The following is a 17,500-nucleotide window of genomic DNA, read 5'->3' as shown; positions in this document are numbered from 1 at the left end:
AGCCACAGAGGAGTTCAGCATAGGGCGCGGTCTTACTATATTTCTGAGGTGAAATAAGGACGCTTTAACCGTGCTCTGAACAAAAGAATCACATGTAGGACTGGTATCAAAAATGACTCCCGGGTTCCTCATCTTACTTCGAGTCTCTAGAACAGAGCCATCAACAAACACACAGTGGACCAGCTTTGAGTAGCATAACTTGGGTTTTCCCGCTGTTCGGGCACAGAAAGCTCTTATTCATGCGTGTTTTTATCTCAGGAATACAGTCCGGAAGAAAAGAAACATCACGGTTTTCACCAGATTGTGAGGGAATGTAGATTTGGGTATCATCAGCATAGAAGTGATAACGGAGGCCGAGCGATCGCGGCGGATGCCCGAGTGCAGATGAATGAATATTGAATCGTGAAGAGCCTAATACTGATCCCTGAGGAACACCAGTGAGCACAGAGCTAGTGTCAGACCTGTAACCACCCATCGAAATAAACCGGGGACAGTCAGTAAAACAGGATTTAAACCCGTTTGAAACCGTCCCCGACGCACCAGATACTCTTTTGAGGCGGGTAAGTTGCTGGCAGTAGCAGGTGTGTAGAGAGTGAGGGTCAGGAAGTGAAGCATGCGAGTCTTTTCAAACTGCAGTGCACCTCTGACAATGTCTTTATTAGTTTACTACATCTCACTCACTCTCTCTCTCTCTCTCTCTCTCTCTCTCTCTCTCTCTCTGTGTCTCTGTGTCTCCGTCAAGTCAGTTCAAGTTTGTGATGTGTTGTGATAAAATAATGTGGACTTAATTGAATGCAGTGTCTCCCTGCGTGTCTCTCTCTCCCTCACACCGTCCCCCCTCTTTCTCTCCATCTGTCTGTCTCATTGTTTCTCTTTTTCTCTCTCTGCCTCCTCCTCTGCATCTCTCTCTCTCTCTCTCTCTCTCTCTGCCTTTTTGTCTCTCTGTCTCTTTCTCTCATTCTGAGAGTTTTTCCTCTTTGGTTTCTCTCTCAATATCGCTCTCTCCCTCTCCTTCTCCCTACCTCTTCCTCTGTGTGTCTCTCTCTCTCTTTCTCTCTCCCTCTCCTTCTCCCTACCTCTTCCTCTGTGTGTGTCTCTCTCTCTTTCTCTCTCCCTCTACCTCTTCCTCTGTGTGTCTCTCTCTCTCTTTCTCTCTCCCTCTACCTCTTCCTCTGTGTGTCTCTCTCTCTCTTTCTCTCTCCCTCTACCTCTTCCTCTGTGTGTCTCTTTCTCTCTCTCTCTCTCTACCTCTTCCTCTGTCTCTCTCTCTGTCTACCTCTTCCTCTGTCTCTCTCTCTCTCTCGCTCTCTCTACCTTTTCCTCTGTGTGTCTCTCTCTACCTCTTCCTCTGTGGGTCTCTCTCTCTACCTCTTCCTCTGTCTCTCTCTCTCTCTCTCTACCTCTTCCTCTGTCTCTCTCTCTCTCTACCTCTTCCTCTGTCTCTCTCTCTCTACCTCTTCCTCTGTCTCTCTCTCTCTCTCTACCTCTTCCTCTGTCTCTCTCTCTCTCTCTCTCTCTCTCTACCTCTTCCTCTGTCTCTCTCTCTCTACCTCTTCCTCTGTCTCTCTCTCTCTCTACCTCTTCCTCTGTCTCTCTCTCTCTCTACCTCTTCCTCTGTCTCTCTCTCTCTACCTCTTCCTCTGTCTCTCTCTCTCTCTACCTCTTCCTCTGTCTCTCTCTCTCTATCTCGCTCTCGCTACCTCTTCCTCTGTGTGTCTCTATCTCTCTCTCTACCTCTTTCTCTGTGTCTCTCCCTCTCTACCTCTTCCTCTGTGTGTCTCTATCTCTCTCTCTACCTCTTTCTCTGTGTCTCTCCCTCTCTACCTCTTCCTCTGTGTGTGTCTATCTCTCTCTCTACCTCTTTCTCTGTGTCTCTCCCTCTCTCCCTCTTCCTCTGTGTGTGTGCCTCTCTCTCTCTACCTCTTTCTCTGTGTGTGTGTGTCTCTCTCTCCCTCTGTCTGTCTCTCTTTCTCTCTCACACACTCTGTCTCTGTGTGTGTCTCTGGAGCGCTTGCTGATAAGAAAACATGGGTGCAGGGTTGGTAGAACCTTTAAAACGAACAGAGAGTTGTAAAGTGTTGTAAATCTCTAACTGTGTGTACAGCTGGACAGTGCGACAAAAAATACCGATACTGTGATAAATTATGTCACGATCCACTTATGAGATCACGGATACTGGGACCGTTTTTCCTACTGGGTTTATTTATTTATTTATTTATTTATTTATTTTTATAAATCCAATCTGATCGGAAGTTGATGTGAGATTACATTTGGTAACCAACAAAATCTTTCAAATTATAAAAATATAAAAAGAATCTTTTTTTTTTAACAGAATTAATGTTTTTTTTTTCCATTTGAGTGTTGATTATTGACGGGACGGTGCAGTAAAGCCACGATCTTTTTCCGTGTCACAGATACTTCATGGCAGCGTTATTAATACGGAAAGATTGGGCCATCGCCGCTCCTACTGCTGTCTCACGTCCGTCAGACTCGAGTTACATCAAGAGCAGCACAAAGAGCCCCGAGTGCACTTATATATACACAGACCCCTCCAATAATATTGGCACCCTTTGGTAAATATGAGAAAATGTGAACCTTTTGAACATTTGTTTAAAAAAAAAATCACAAAAATACTCTACTCTCATGGATCTCGAACAATCGCGAACAAAAACACAGGTTTATTAAAAAAAAAAAACAAGTTAAATATAGTTGTGCAACAATTATTGGCACCCCATGAATTCATATGAGAGAAATATATTTGACGTTTATTCCCATCGACGTTTTACATTTTTTCGTACACCTGGGTGACTAGGAACAGGAAATTGTTCAACCCTGACTTCCTGTTTCACAGGGGTATCGAAATGTCAAATGTAAACGGGAGTAGACTATAGAATATGTTTTTCTCATACGAGAACCTCTATATCGTGGTACGTCATGCGTCTTTGAAAGTCACGATACGGTATTTGTGTCCTCTCGCTCGTCCCTGTGTGCATGAGAGGGTTTCTCTTCCGTTTCTGTGAATTCCGTACGCTGGAACATGAAAAGCAGCAGGCTTTCAGTAGTGGTTATGTCATCTACATTAACGTTAACCCTGCAAATTCATAAACACTAGTCAGGCTGTGGGCTCTTCTTTCCAGAGAAATGAAAGAAAACAAGGAAGTAGTTTTTATTTTTTTGAAATAGGTGTGTATGAGAGTGTTTGTTTCCTGTTTGTGGGCACAATTTGTATTGTGACATAATGCAAATGCAAACTGTTTTTCTCCCCTTAAATCCCCCTGAACTGAACCGCTCAGAAACGCAGCTTATTTTCATTTGCATTTGAAAATTATCTGTAAAATGCTTCCATAGGTTAGGTTTTTTTTTTTTTCTTCTCAGAGTTGTTTACAGTTGTAAAAACTCTCCTTGCTAGCCTTTAACTCTCCCCCCCCCCCACACCCCTGCGTTCAGAAGAACCTCATGCTGATGTTTTCAGGTTGTTGTTTAGGTTGTTGTATAGCCGCTTGTCTCTATTTATATTAATTCAACCTCAGATAACCATCATTGTGTCTTTCTTCTCCTCCATCTTGAAAATCCATCTCCTTGAATTGGCCATATGGCTGATCCTATTTGTGAGGGTTTACCTAGGGGCAACACACACACACACACACACACACACACACACACACACACACAGGCGCTGTAGTGGGGATTTAGGGGAGTGGAGAGAGAAGTATGAGGAATGTGCGGTGGATTAAAGGGCCGCCGCTATGTGAAAGAGATTTGTGCACGAACCTGAAACAGTGATTTCACTCCTGTACCAGGCCACAGGCGTGCTGTTATTGTAAAATAATCAACAACAGGTTGGAGAAGCGGAGATACTCTTACCACCCCAAAATGGATTCTTTTCCAATAACGGCACATCCTGAAGTGTTTTATCTGTTTACACCACAGTGCTAGACAGTTGCGTCAGAGCATTGCTGCGTATGGAGCTGTGTAGCTGCAGACCGGTCAGAGCGCCCATGCTGACCCCTGTCCACCACCGAAAGCACCTAGAGTGGTCACTTGAACATCAGAACTGGACCGTGGAGCAGTGGAAGAAGGTGGTCTGGTGTGATGAATCACGTTTTGTTTATATCCTGTGGATGACCAGGTGTGTGTGCGCGTCAGTTACCTGGGGAAGAGATGGCACCAGGATGCACTATGGGAAGAAAGCAAGGCAGCAGAGGCAGTGTGATGCTCTGGGCAATGTTCTGCTGGGAAACCTGGTCATGGTATTCATGTGGATGTTACTTTGACACGTACCACCTACCTAAACATTGCTGCAGACCAAGTACACCCCTTCCTGGTAACAGTGTAGGACACATTCTGGATTTTATATATATAAAAGCCACCATGTGTCCTACACTCGGAGTTTCTCTCACGCTTTGAACTAAGATGAAATGAAATATTTGATTTGTGTTGCAAGGGCGAGAGAAATAACACTGAGAATGAATTTCACACCCACTTTCATGTCTACTCCACTGTTAACAGTCCCAGGTTTTTTTCCCTTGTGTTTTTCAGTTGGTGAACCAAAGGAGTCATGGTATAATCCATTATCTGCCATCTTCCCTTTGGGCTTCTGTTCTCTTCCTCTGATCGATCCTGACAGCAGCACTCGTGTGTGTGTGTGTGTGTGTGTGTGTGTGTGAACAAATGTACATTCTCTGTAGCTTGGTCTGAGGGGAACTTGCATGTATTCTACCTTAATTTGCGAAGATTTCTGTGCAATAAATCCGTATTTGAGTACATTTCATCTGACGAGTTTCTGTACAGAGGTGCATACCGTAGAGAAGAGCACGGATGTGAAAAATAGGACTTCCTTTCCTTATCACTAGGCTGGTACCATTATTGTACATGTTGTGTACCTTTAAACCTTAAAACTAATATAACTGTATATAAACTAATTACAGTCCATTAATGTACCTTAAACATTATCCTATTTATCCATGTAGAAGATACATGTTAAAAATACACACGATAAGGCTACCAACAAGGAAAGGTACCGTTTAGTATCTTTTTTGTTTTTTTTTTCCACTTAAGTGAAAGTATGGGTATTGTGTTTATAAGTGGAAGCATGTTCAATTATAGTTCAAGGGAGATTTAAAAGTCATCGATAAAAATGATTTTAACAAAAATGAGATGAAATGCAGCCACAATTATAGTTGAAAGATTTAAAAGTGTCCAAATAAATATAATTTTTGTTTGTGTGTTTTGTTTTTTTTTTTTTTTCCCCCCCAGATGAATAAAATTGTAGCTACTTGAAAAGTACAAAGATTTAGGGTAGGACTAAGGGTCGACTTAGTGTTTTTACCTTTTATTACAACTTCAATTGTATGACGGTTAAAGAAACATCGGTGTAGTTTTAGTGAAATTTTTTATTTGTTTATACGTAGGCACATAAATAATGTCAACATATAACACCTAACTATGTTGACAAGTTAAATATTTATACATGAATATATAACGTCAATTTTTTAATTGTTGGACGTTTCAGTTAGAACGTTAAAGAAAGCGATTTTTCATTTCGATCATTTATAGAATTTGGATAATTTGTCAGATTTCATTTCGATAACTTGAAACGTGTACATATGATTTTAAGTAAACTTGTAAATTACTGAGAGGACTTGTACACTTTTATTCGGGCACTTACAGACTCTTATGTACTTTATAGACGGTTCGTGTTTTTCATGAAAACAATTACGTTACGGGATTCTCCGATGCTCTGATGAGTTAAAACTAACGTGGTTAATTTCCCCAACAGGTCATATATAAATAAAAAAAAATCATCATTGAAATCATGTCCCATTATAAAGAAAGTTCCAGGAATGGAAGTGTGTTTTAAAATAGAGAAGAGATACGGATATTACCTCCGTTAAAGCACTTCCTTTGTGTGTGCAAATTTCCTCTGAATATATTAGTGAATTCTGCAAAAAGGGAATTTAACTCGCGTTCCTAATTTGCTATCGGTCGTGGAGGTCATATTAAGCGTAGCTACACGTTCTAGCAGGATTTTCGTGTGGATTACTACGATTATGAAATATTTGACACTGTTATTAATTAACATGCCGAAAGGAGTCGAATATAGAACGATATGGATATCTGTGACCCAGTAACACCAAACTGCTCTTCCTATGTATAATAAAATAAATCCACTACTACGGCATTTCCTCATCTTATTAAAGGAGACGGTTTTCTGAAACGAGGGTCGTCCTGAAAACCTAAAAAAACCAGGATATTTTCTAAGCAACGAGACAAACGAGCCACAGGCTTGGCTGCGTGTAGAGAAGTAGAGCAATGCAAAGCAGATAATAACAGATGAAAAGCTAATGGTCTATTATCTCTCGCTCTCTTCACTCTCTCATTATTTGAACAAGCACCTCTTATTGCAGTAATATTTACAGCTCCGTGATTCTCCCTCTTGCCTGCGTGCGTTGTTTCTCTGCGATGACGCAGCACGCTAAGCGAATTAGTGTGGATCAAGTGGTGTGTGGGTGTCAGGGGTTAACTACCGGTAACTTGCTGGCGCTTTACATAACCAGGTGAGGGTGAACAAAGCGCAGCACCACGGCAACGTCTCGCTGAATATCTCACTGCTTTTTTTTTTTTTTTACATTCTTTTATTAATATATCGTAATAGTTATCTTTAACGTTTGGTCGAGTTTAGAGACGATCTTTGTTCCGAAGCGCCGTTGAATTCCGGATTCCGATTGGTCAGGAGGTGTTTAGTTTTCCAGAACAGTGCCTCTGACAGTAATGCGTCTGCAGATTTATATGAATGCGCCCGTTCTAATACGTTATCCTTTTTTGTAGTAAGAGCTCGCACGGAGACTTTCACGCTCTCTCTGTAACGTGAGGTGGTTTTATTTCTTTGGTCTTGTTAACTTCACGTGAGAGATAAAAGAGAACGACTAGTCATAGCCGCTATAATGTAGCGGATAAGGTGTCGTGCATTAATACATGGGAAATATCATCGTTAGGACGTCTTCTGTGTTGTAAGAGCAGTTAAACACTTTACGAAGCACTGTGATGGGAAAATAATCAACGTTGGGTTGGTCACAGTAACTCTGATTGATCACATGACACTGTTTTTTTTTTTAAAAAATCATATTTTACAATGAATATAAAAAGTCTACACACCCCTGTTAAAATCGCAAACTATACAAATAAAGTGAAAAACTTTTAATAAACAAACTTTTTTTTTTTTTTTTTAGGGGAAATAGGAAAAAAAAAAAACCCTTATTGTATAAAACCTGGTTGCATAAGTTTGCACACCCCTAAACTAATACTCTGTTGAAGCACCTTTTGATTTTATTACATCACTCAGTCTTTTTGGGTGAGAGTCCGTCTTAACTTGGCAAAAAATTTCCCCACTCTTTCTACAACCCCGATTCCAAAAAAGTTGGGACGCCGTGTAAGACGTAAATAAATGTCAATAAAAACAGAATGCCGTGAGTTTGCAAATCTCACGAACCCGTATGTTATTCACAATAGAACGTAGAAAAGATATCGAATGTTTAAACTGAGGGGGGAACAAAAAAATAAGGTCATTTTGAATCCGATGACCGCTACACGTCTCAAAAAAGTCGGGACGGGGCTAAGGAAAGGCTGGAAGAGTAATGCGTTTAACATCAGAATGAACGACGTTGGTGTATACGTCTCGGTTATCGGTGTGGAGTAAACCGATCGAAGCCGATCCGAATGAGATTTCTATCTGATCAAACGAGGAGGCTAATCTTTTCAGCGTGTGTCATTTTATGATATGACTTTGGAGTACTTTAGTATCTCGGGGGTTGTTTTTGAGGCTTATGACTGGGTTAGACTCTGACCACTCGCGTCTGTGTAATACTCTGCGACAGTCACTAAATTTATCTTCGTAATCTGCTTTACAGACAGATTAGATCAGAGAAATCTCTGGCAGTGATTTTCCCTTGTGGAAAAAGTGATTTTCATAACGTCTCCACTTTGTGCCAGTAAGGTGGATTTACACCCCTCCCCCCACCCCCACCCTTTTTTTTTTAAATATATAGTGCTGAGGGCATGTTTCACACGTTTTATTTTCCACATAACTAGGTCAACGACCCAAATCTGCAGTCACCTTGTAAATGATTGGTGGAAGCCTTCGGATCTATTATAAAAAGCCGTGTTACAGAGCTGAGGATTGTGGGACCGATACGGTGACTTCCTCTGCCAACTCATCTCATATCAGGAAGCAGATGTGTTCAGTACCTCCACTTCAGACTGCATAGTAGTAACAACAGCTACAACAATAATAATAAAATGCATTTTTAAAAAAAATCCGTAATATCTATTTCTATTTAAAGCAGTGGTCACGAACCCTCTCTTCCAACCTGTGGGTTCTCGTCACACCTCTTTTAGTTGATCAGGAACTTCTTAAGGCGGTGATTAGATGGTCAGGTGGGCACGATTATGGTTGGAGCTAAAGTCTTTAGTAAGGTAGATCTCCAGGAACAGGGCTAGTGACCATTGATTTTAAAGTAGAGTAGAAATTTAACAAATATATCATCATATATATAATGAAATGAGATATTTTAATGAGATATCGCCCAGCCCTAGGCACGAACGACCTCTGGTACGTCTTTCCAAGCTTTATTTGTCTTCGTAACGTCTCTGTAAACATTTAACGATATGATCGGAGAAGACGAAATGACGGTTTCTTGTAAACTGAAACGAATTGCAACTAGGAGCTAAAGCCGTGAGCGGCGAAATGAAGAAACGCCTGGACGACACGTGTCCGAGAGATCGGTCAGAGGATTCGTTTGAGGCATTTGAGCGAACGTATACAGAAAATGAACAGTTGCTTTGTCGCTTGCTAGTCTGTACGTAGTGCTAACAACCCATGTTTATTTTTAGATCTGCTGAAATAACCAAAGAAGCTTGTAGATCATCTCTCCCTGGTTGATCAGGTAAATCTGGGAACGATTGTAAATCAGATCTTTTGGGGGTGGGGGCGGGGTTTCCGGACTTGCTCTGTAGAAGGGTTCAAGCTTTCTGTTTTGCTGGAGTCCGTGTATCTGCGTGAGGAGGTGAGGCGTCTCACACTGGCTCCTTGTTCAAAACGCTACCGAAAGTGTGTCAGGCGAGACGTGAGGGGACTCCAGATCTTAGCGCAAGACGCGCTGCCTTTCAGATTCATTATGCAGGCGTATGCTAATCCGCACCTCGCTAATCCAAACATGCTCATCGTCCCGAGGATGGTTTCTAATACAATCGGCATGTTTAACGAGGTCGGCGCTAAACATGAGTAAGATGTATTATTTACCTGGTTTGCACCGTACCTCTCCGTGGTGAAGCGATCAGAGGTTAAACACGGCACAGTGCACTAGCTGACCAGAAGCGAGCGTATTTAAACTCGGGATGGGAGCAGAGCCCGGGTCTGGATTAATTAGAGGAATCAAAGCGAATGGGAGGGAGGAGGCAGAAACACTGCAGCCACTGTGTTCTCCCGTGCCTCTCTATCAAAGAGTCGGATTCTCTGTAATTCTCTTTATGTTCATCCCCCGTGACGGATGAAACGCAGCACACACCGGGCATCATTAGATTTTACCCGGCGCTCCGAGGAGCGTGCCGTGTGAACCATGATACCTGGCTAATATCTGTGTGTGGGGGGGGGGGGGGGGGGGGGGGATGAAATAGACACACTTTATTAATTAGCTCATGCATTTGATCAGCCATCGGAAGATCGGATCTGATTTGATGTTTTTCCCTTCTTTAATTTTGTACTGGAGCTCCATTACATCAGGCGGATTACGTCAGGCCTCGTTTATCAACCTTGGATACGGACGAATTTATTCGTATTCGTAATTCCATGGTGTTCATGGGAAGACTTGGTTTCGGAAAAGGCGTGAATTTAATCAGAAATGACGCAATCGGAAACGGGTCAGGTCTATCCCGGGAACGTTGGACGCGAGGCAGGAATACGCCGTTCTCTTTATAGAAACGAGAGCAAGACTCGCACTCGGTCACGTTTGCCAAGGTTGAGCTAAAGTTCACATGAACTCGAATCCCTTTCCTCAGATTCTATCTGACCTCCTGACTTGACTTGGCGGTTAAGGCTCTGGGTTACTGATCGGAAGGTCGGGGGTTCAAGCCCCAGCACTGCCAAGCTGCCACTGTTGGGCCCTTGAGCAGGGCCCTTAACCCTCTCTGCTCCAGGGGGCGCCGTATCATGGCTGACCCTGCACTCTGACCCCAACTTCCTAACATGCTGGGATATGTGAAGAAAATAATTTCACTGTGCACATGTATATGAGATCAATAAATACTTATTATTATTATTATTATTATTATTATTATTATTATTATAATCACGTGTGGAAATATCAGTGTCTAGCTGTGAAATATAGAAATCAATATGTTAAAAAAACACACACAATGTTGGCTGTAAATACTTTTTTTTCCTGTCACTGGGAGCTGTTACCGTGGTAACTGGGTTACCCATCACCGTGCACAGGCTTAGTGTGTGCAGTCATTGAGCACTCATTAGGCTTCCCACCTGCCTCACAAAGGTTAATGTGCTGTAATAAAATATAGTTATGAAATCTGAGAGCGAGGACGCTCGAGTCTGATCAGCGCACTAAGCTCTCGTATACGCCTTTCGCACCGACGGCCCAGAGTGGTGCTCTATCGATAAATAACACGGTGAAGTGACCTTTCCTTCCCTTCCCTTCCCTTCCCTTCCCTTCACTCCCGTTCACTGGCTTACGAGTTATACTTTTGAAACGCACGCTGCATCCGCTTCCTAACGATTCTGAAAACTATCAGCGTTGAATATTAATGAGAGGCGCAAAACCGATCGGTGTCGTATCTGAGAGCCTGGAGCGCGACGCTTGATCACCAGACGGATCACTTTAAATCCTGGGAATAATGCGGCTAAGTTCACCTCGGCCGAGCTTGATTTATTTATGTATTTATTTTTGGTCGAGATGTTGTTCTTACCGATTTTGTGTCGTATTGATTCCAGCGAGTCTGGACAATCTGTCTGTGATGCAGGTTACAGATTTAGCCGCGAACAATCGATGTGCTTCGAGGCACGGGAGAAGGGGCTATCTCCTTCGAACAGCATGACAGGAGAACCCGAGGATTTTCGCTCGCTCGCTTGTTTGCACGCGAGCGTCCTACACTTGGAGCTTCCTGAGCTTTGGCTGAGCCCGGGAAAAAGTTTTCTCTTCTGTTCTCCACAGCGAGGTGTGAGTCAGTGTGCTGCAAGCCAGTGGCATGAAAAGCAGTGCCAAGACACCTCCAACACTCCTGCTTTCTTTAGCACCAGCTCCAGCAGCAGTCTTCAACAGCTTTGTGTCTCATCACGCTAAGAATTCGACACCACGGGTGGGGGGTGCCGTATCAGCTTGGTTTACAAGTCGTGTTTGAGGTTTAATATACACATTATTCTGCAATTTAATGGCAATTAGGCTAATCGGGGTGGTGGTGGCTTGGCGGTTGAGGCTCTGGGTGACTGATCAGAAGGTCGGGGGTTCAAGCCCCAGCACTGCCAAGCTGCCACTATTGGGTCCTTGAGCAAGGCCCTTAACCCTCTCTGCTCCAGGGGGCGCTGTATCATGTCTGACCCTGCGCTCTGACCCCAGCTTCCTGACATGCTGGGGTATATGGAAAAAAGTGAATAATAAAGACTCATTATCATTATAAGTAATTTATGTCATTATAAATCGCTAACGCAAGTAATTATTTGCGAGCCGCAACAACAGTAACGGGCTGCTTACTTCTGTAGCCGGAAGTCGGCTGAGAGTTCATCCGCCATTTTTTTTTGTTTTGTTTTGTTTTAGAGCTGAGAGACTTCGACGAAACATGATGTCAGTTCCAGTAAGGGAACATAATGAACATCGATGCTTCCTGGTTTTTGCGGTGCATTGTTGGGATTTTTTGCAATCGAGACAGCGCTTAAAATGGCCGACTCCCCGACTAACGATCTAGCGGGCTGATTGCAACGCATCCCGTGTCCGTGCCTAGTCGATGCGCTGCAGTGGCCGAGCTGCATTACTGGACGTGTTCAGGAGGTGCGCTTTCACTGTTCAGTCGCCATTTTGTCATTTGCAGCTCTCTGTGAGCTTCACCTTTTATGGACTTCTGTGGGTGTGGCTAAATGTAAATCGGCTGTGACATGAGCACTCTTGGTAATTTTACAGCTGATTGGTATTTATCCGAAGAGAATCAGTGTTAGTGATTCTGTCCAAAAGATTATCTGTAAATTTCTGGACGCGGCTCGTACTCGGCGACGTGACGCACCGACGTTTCGACGTGTCCGCGTTCGAGCCCTGTAGCATGCTGGGTACGCGTATTGTATTGTAATACGAGATTTTCACCGCTTACCGTTTCACAAACGCTTGCCCTCAGTGTTCACTCAGATGTTCGAGGCAAACACGGCTCTGAGAGGTATGATTCATACGACCTCGGGTTTTACACTGAAGTGCATTAGCCGTCACCAGAATGCAGTCTGCTTTCTCTGCTGAATGAGTCAAAGCAGATGTTTTCACAATAACCAGATCCTCGAGCTTTAATCTCGAGGTTTAAGAGGGCGAGAATCGAAGTTTTAAAGTGGTTGAATAATCTATTGTAGTAGGCTGATGATTAAATTGAGAGCGAGTGAGATGTTTTCATCGTGGTGTCGAGGGAAGACGCCGAGGAAAGCCGTGGTCACGTGGCCGACTTGTCGATGGTTCTGCTGGTGTCGTGGCTTTAACGAGTTTAATTACAGGGCATCCGCTCACTTCCTCCTTCGTACTGGCTCAGGGATTCACCGAAGACGTTCCTGCTGAGATCTGCTCTATCTCTGTGTCTCCTCCCCCTCTCTGTGCGGTCTAATCCAGCTCATCTCAATCCACCAGACTGAGACGCGTTCATATGTGTGTGTGTGTGGGTGTGGGTGTGTCCTGGTGAAACCCCTCTAGACGTTCACGGTTAATTATTTATGGAACCAATCAATGTTTTGCCAGTAGATTGAATAAACAGCTCAGTATCACCTTCTCATGGATCAGTGCTCACCAAACCTGTTCCTTCACATGAAGTGTTTTTGAGAACTTAGAAGGGTTCCAGCTATTAGCGGGCATTTAGCATTCAACCAGGTGGTAAACAGGAAGGAGTAAGCTGAGATGTTTTTTTTTTTTTTTTTCTTTGTAAAGACAGGGACAGGAAGTGGAAAAAGAGCTGCTCGAATCACTGCCCGTTCACGCCAGACGCTATATCAGGGCAATTTATTATCAATTTATTATTTCACTATTTAACAGTTGGTTTTTTTTAACTTTTACTTTATTGTATGAGGGTGAGTTAAATAAAAAAATAAATAAATAAATAAAATAAAAGCGTGACATTTATTAGAATTGAAATGCCCTGGAACACTTGCGTTGAACAAAATGGAATAAAAGTCATTTTTGTGACACCTGTTTGCAATAAACAGTGCAAAATAAAAAAAAATAAAATCAAAAAAGCTTTTTGTTTGACTGACCCTCAATTAAAAAAAAAAAACTTGTTTGTTTTGTGTATTATAAATGTATATATATATATATATATATATATATATATATATATATATATATATATATATATATATATTACATGATTTGTTTTGTGGTTTTTATTTTGTTTGTTTTATATTTTCAGATCATTTTTGCTTTTTATTTAACTTCATCTCATTTTATTGATTTATTTTTTGGTATTATTTGAGCAGTGGATGAAACATTCTGAAGCTTCTGTTTCACACACAACCTTCTCTGACCTTCAGAAGGTTTTAGATGAGAGCATAAAGTAGCTTAATCCAGCACCTGGATTATTACCTCCAGATTGTCAGACTGCCATTAGCCGGATTAGATCGCTGCTGGATTAGAGCTGGGTTCTCCTCAGTCGGGCCGAGGTGGTGGTTTCAGCTTACCAAACATGTACTCCTTATGGTACTCAGTCCGTCTGTCCATCCGTCTATCCATCCGTCCATCCATCCATTCATATGTCCATCCAACTATCCGTCCGTCCATCCATCTCTCCATCCATCCATTTATCCATTCGTCCATACGTCCAATCATCTGTCCGTCCATCCATCCATCCCTCCATCCATCCATTTATTTATCCGTCCGTACGTTCATCCATCCGTCCATCCATCTTAAGTGAAAACCACTTAAATATTGGCTAAATTAGTTCATAAGATACAGTGCCTTGCAAAAATATTCAGCCTCCTTAGATCAGCAGCTTCATCTGAATCTACAAACGACACTTTGATTCGTCTAGACAGTGTTTTTATTGCAAACCGATGAGCTCCCGAAGTAAATCTGTGAAGTCAAAATGAATTATTTTTTCAGCAGATCTTTTAAGAAAAATATAAATGAATAAAAAAACACTGGAAAATGCTGCTTGTGTAAGTATTTAACTCCTTCAGACTAGTACTTGGTAGAACCACCTTTTGCTGAAAAGTCTGTTGGGAGTAAGTTCCTACCAGCTTCGCTCTCTGTCTGTGATTTTTCACCCATTCTTCCCGACAGATTTGCTCCCGGTTCTTCAGGTTGGCTGGATGTTGTTTGTCGACTGCAGTTTTCAAACAGTGGGATCCCAGATTCTCACTGGGATTCAGATCTCGACTTGGCCACTGTAGAACATTCACCTTTTTTTGTCCTTTAAACCACTCCTGCATTGCTTTTGGAACCGTTGTCCTGCTGAAAGGTGAAGGTTCTCCAAAGGTTTTTTTTTCATTTATTTATTTTTGACCGAAGCAGCTTATCTTGTAATATTCCCTCTGTATTTTGTCCAGGAATCCTCCCTTCAATTTTGACAAGAAGCCCAGGTTCTGAGGATGAAAAGCATCCCCAAAGCATGATGCTGCCACCACCATATTTCACTGTAGGATGGTGTTACGTCACTGTAGGTTGGTGTTACGTCACTGTAGGGATGGTGTTAAGTCAATGAAGGATGGTGTTAAGTCACTGTAGGATGGTGTTAAGTCAATGATGGATGGTGTTAAGTCAATGAAGGATGGTGTTAAGTCACTGTAGGATGGTGTTAAGTCACTGTAGGGATGGTGTTAAGTCACTGTAGGATGGTGTTGAGTCACTGTAGGATGGTGTTAAGTCAATGAAGGATGGTGTTAAGTCACTGTAGGGATGGTGTTAAGTCAATGAAGGATGGTGTTAAGTCACTGTAGGGATGGTGTTAAGTCACTGTAGGATGGTGTTGAGTCAATGAAGGATGGTGTTGAGTCACTGTAGGATGGTGTTAAGTCACTGTAGGATGGTGTTAAGTCAATGAAGGATGGTGTTGAGTCACTGTAGGATGGTGTTAAGTCACTGTAGGATGGTGTTAAGTCACTGTAGGGATGGTGTTAAGTCACTGTAGGATGGTGTTAAGTCAATGAAGGATGGTGTTAAGTCACTGTAGGGATGACCTGTGTTAGGTTTGCGCTACACATAAAACATTGAAACTTGAAACTAACCCTAACCCAAATATCTTGATCGTGGTCGCATCACACTGAATGAAAACCCCCAAACCCCAAACATCTTCACATCTGCTTTCGTATGGCTCTTCTTGAGTAACGGTTTCTTTCTAGTCACCCTCTCATTTCTCGGTCCTCAATTATGTAGAGCTCTTGAAATGTTGGTGTGGTGCACCTTCACTCCACTCTCAGCCACTGTACTCTGTAACTCCTTCAGAGTGACTCTTGGCCCCACTGTGGCTTCCATCAGCAGTCTCTGTCTTGTTGAGGTTAGTGCTTGAGTGGTGTGAAGCAGCTTGCGTTTCCTCATTATTGATCCAACAATGCTAACTGTAGAGGAAGTCCAACCTCTTAGATATAATTTTCTACCCTATGGGGGGGAGAGTTGGTTGGTTGGGGGAGGGGGGGGGTCAGTTGGTTGTGTATGTGTGTGTGTGTGGGGGGGGGGTCAGTTGGTTGTGTGTGTGTGGGGGGGGGGTGTTGATGGCTACATCCACAGTCTGATATAATTAGTTTTTCTTCATTCCGCTCGCTAACGTCCCACTTTACTGACATCTTGTCATCGCTAAAGCTGTTATTTCTGCACGTTTGGTTCTGGCTTCCTCACGGACAGCTTTCTCAGCCTGGCAGTCTCATGCGTACTGATCTAAAATAATCAGACAGCTGCTGAAGTCAGAGTCGCTGTTAGCGCGGCGCCGGCGCGGAGCTGTCGGTCGCGTGGCATCGCGGCGGACGCAGGACTTCGTCGCTCACCGCGGCTCCCAGCTGGAGTCTCGGATTAGCAGCAGGAAGGAACCTGAGGATTGTTCGTCGCTCGTGATGTTCCATAACACCTGTGATGAGGCGCGCTGGGACGTGACGCTACACGCTCTAAAAATTAGCCTTCTGAGGATTTACGACGGCGTGTCGCGGTGTCCTGATTATGTTATGTTATGAACGTAGCGTCTGTTGGGATTTCTTTTCTTTTTTTTCTTTTTTTTTCCGTATGACTGGCGTCTTTATTTTAAACGAGATTATCTGCTGCCTGTCATTTAGCACGAATTTCCGTAAGGATCTGCGACGTGAAGGGGGCGGGGCAAGTTTCATTCCATGCAAATAAGAAACAAAGCAACGTGGCGACTACTATTGAGAGCAGACGATATGAGTTGACGATAAGAGACCGCTTGAAGAGGTCGAAAAACTAAATCGCACTTTTTTTTTTTTTCTTTCTTTTGTCCCTGCGACTGTTTTTGATTTTTTTTTTTTTTTCCGATCCGATTTTCCCCAAAACATTTTCATTAAAAGTGGGAAGGCATCTGATTTCTGCTCGAAATATCTTTGTTCTGTTGCTAGGTACGTGTGTGTTTTATTCTGCACTACGTAGGAAACCATGGCGACGAGCAGCAAACTCGCACAAACATGACGATTTTTTTTGTTCTTATTTCTGCGAAAGGTGCTTGGACCCCGCAGATCTCCGCTCGCTCATAGATTAGAAAAATTGAAAGATGTAATTTAAATAATAATAAAAAAAAAAAACCTCCAGCTGTCAGTGGCTCGGTAGTAAAAGGAAAAGAAAGAACTAAAGGAGACTAAAGTCTCGTTTGTGCTGACCTTTTAGTTCCTTGTCAGAGCCGGGAGAGAAGCGGAGAGATGATGAATCTATTTTTTAACGTTCAGCAGCGGTGTGTTGGGCTTTCAGCGCTCCGACGCGGATCAGACTAACCGATAATAGAATGCGAACATCAGACAGGGCTGAAGAGAACAGTAAAGGCCGTTTTCACTCTCGAAGTATTGTGTCTCCTCCGCTCTCGGTTTCTCACCGTTCTGTCTTCTGTTCCTCTCTTCTCTCTCAGGTCTGTGACCGACCCCCGGGACGGTAAACGTGTGGCCCTCAAAAAGATGCCCAACGTCTTCCAGAACCTCGTCTCCTGTAAGAGGGTCTTCCGCGAGCTGAAAATGCTCTGCTTCTTCAAGCACGACAACGTGAGTTCACTCCGACGCTCCGAGACACCAAATAACCGCTTCTGTGCTTCTGTGTGCGGGGTCTGTCTTTTGCTT

General features: G+C 43.1%; 1 protein-coding gene across 1 annotated transcript in view; it reads left to right on the top strand.

The window, feature by feature from the left end:
- The window catches only part of nlk2 (nemo-like kinase, type 2), a 95,591-nt gene that overhangs the window by 23,005 nt on the left and 55,086 nt on the right, over window positions 1-17,500 (top strand). The window contains exon 2 of the mRNA XM_053647563.1: window positions 17,296-17,425. Coding sequence (XP_053503538.1) covers window positions 17,296-17,425 — 130 coding nt within the window. The remainder of the gene's footprint in view (window positions 1-17,295; window positions 17,426-17,500) is intronic.

Source organism: Ictalurus furcatus, chromosome 17, assembly GCF_023375685.1.
Source record: "Ictalurus furcatus strain D&B chromosome 17, Billie_1.0, whole genome shotgun sequence".
In the NCBI taxonomy this organism is placed as follows: Eukaryota; Metazoa; Chordata; class Actinopteri; order Siluriformes; family Ictaluridae; genus Ictalurus; species Ictalurus furcatus.
Note: the sequence above shows the minus strand (reverse complement) of the source record. Positions and strands in the feature narration are given on the sequence as shown.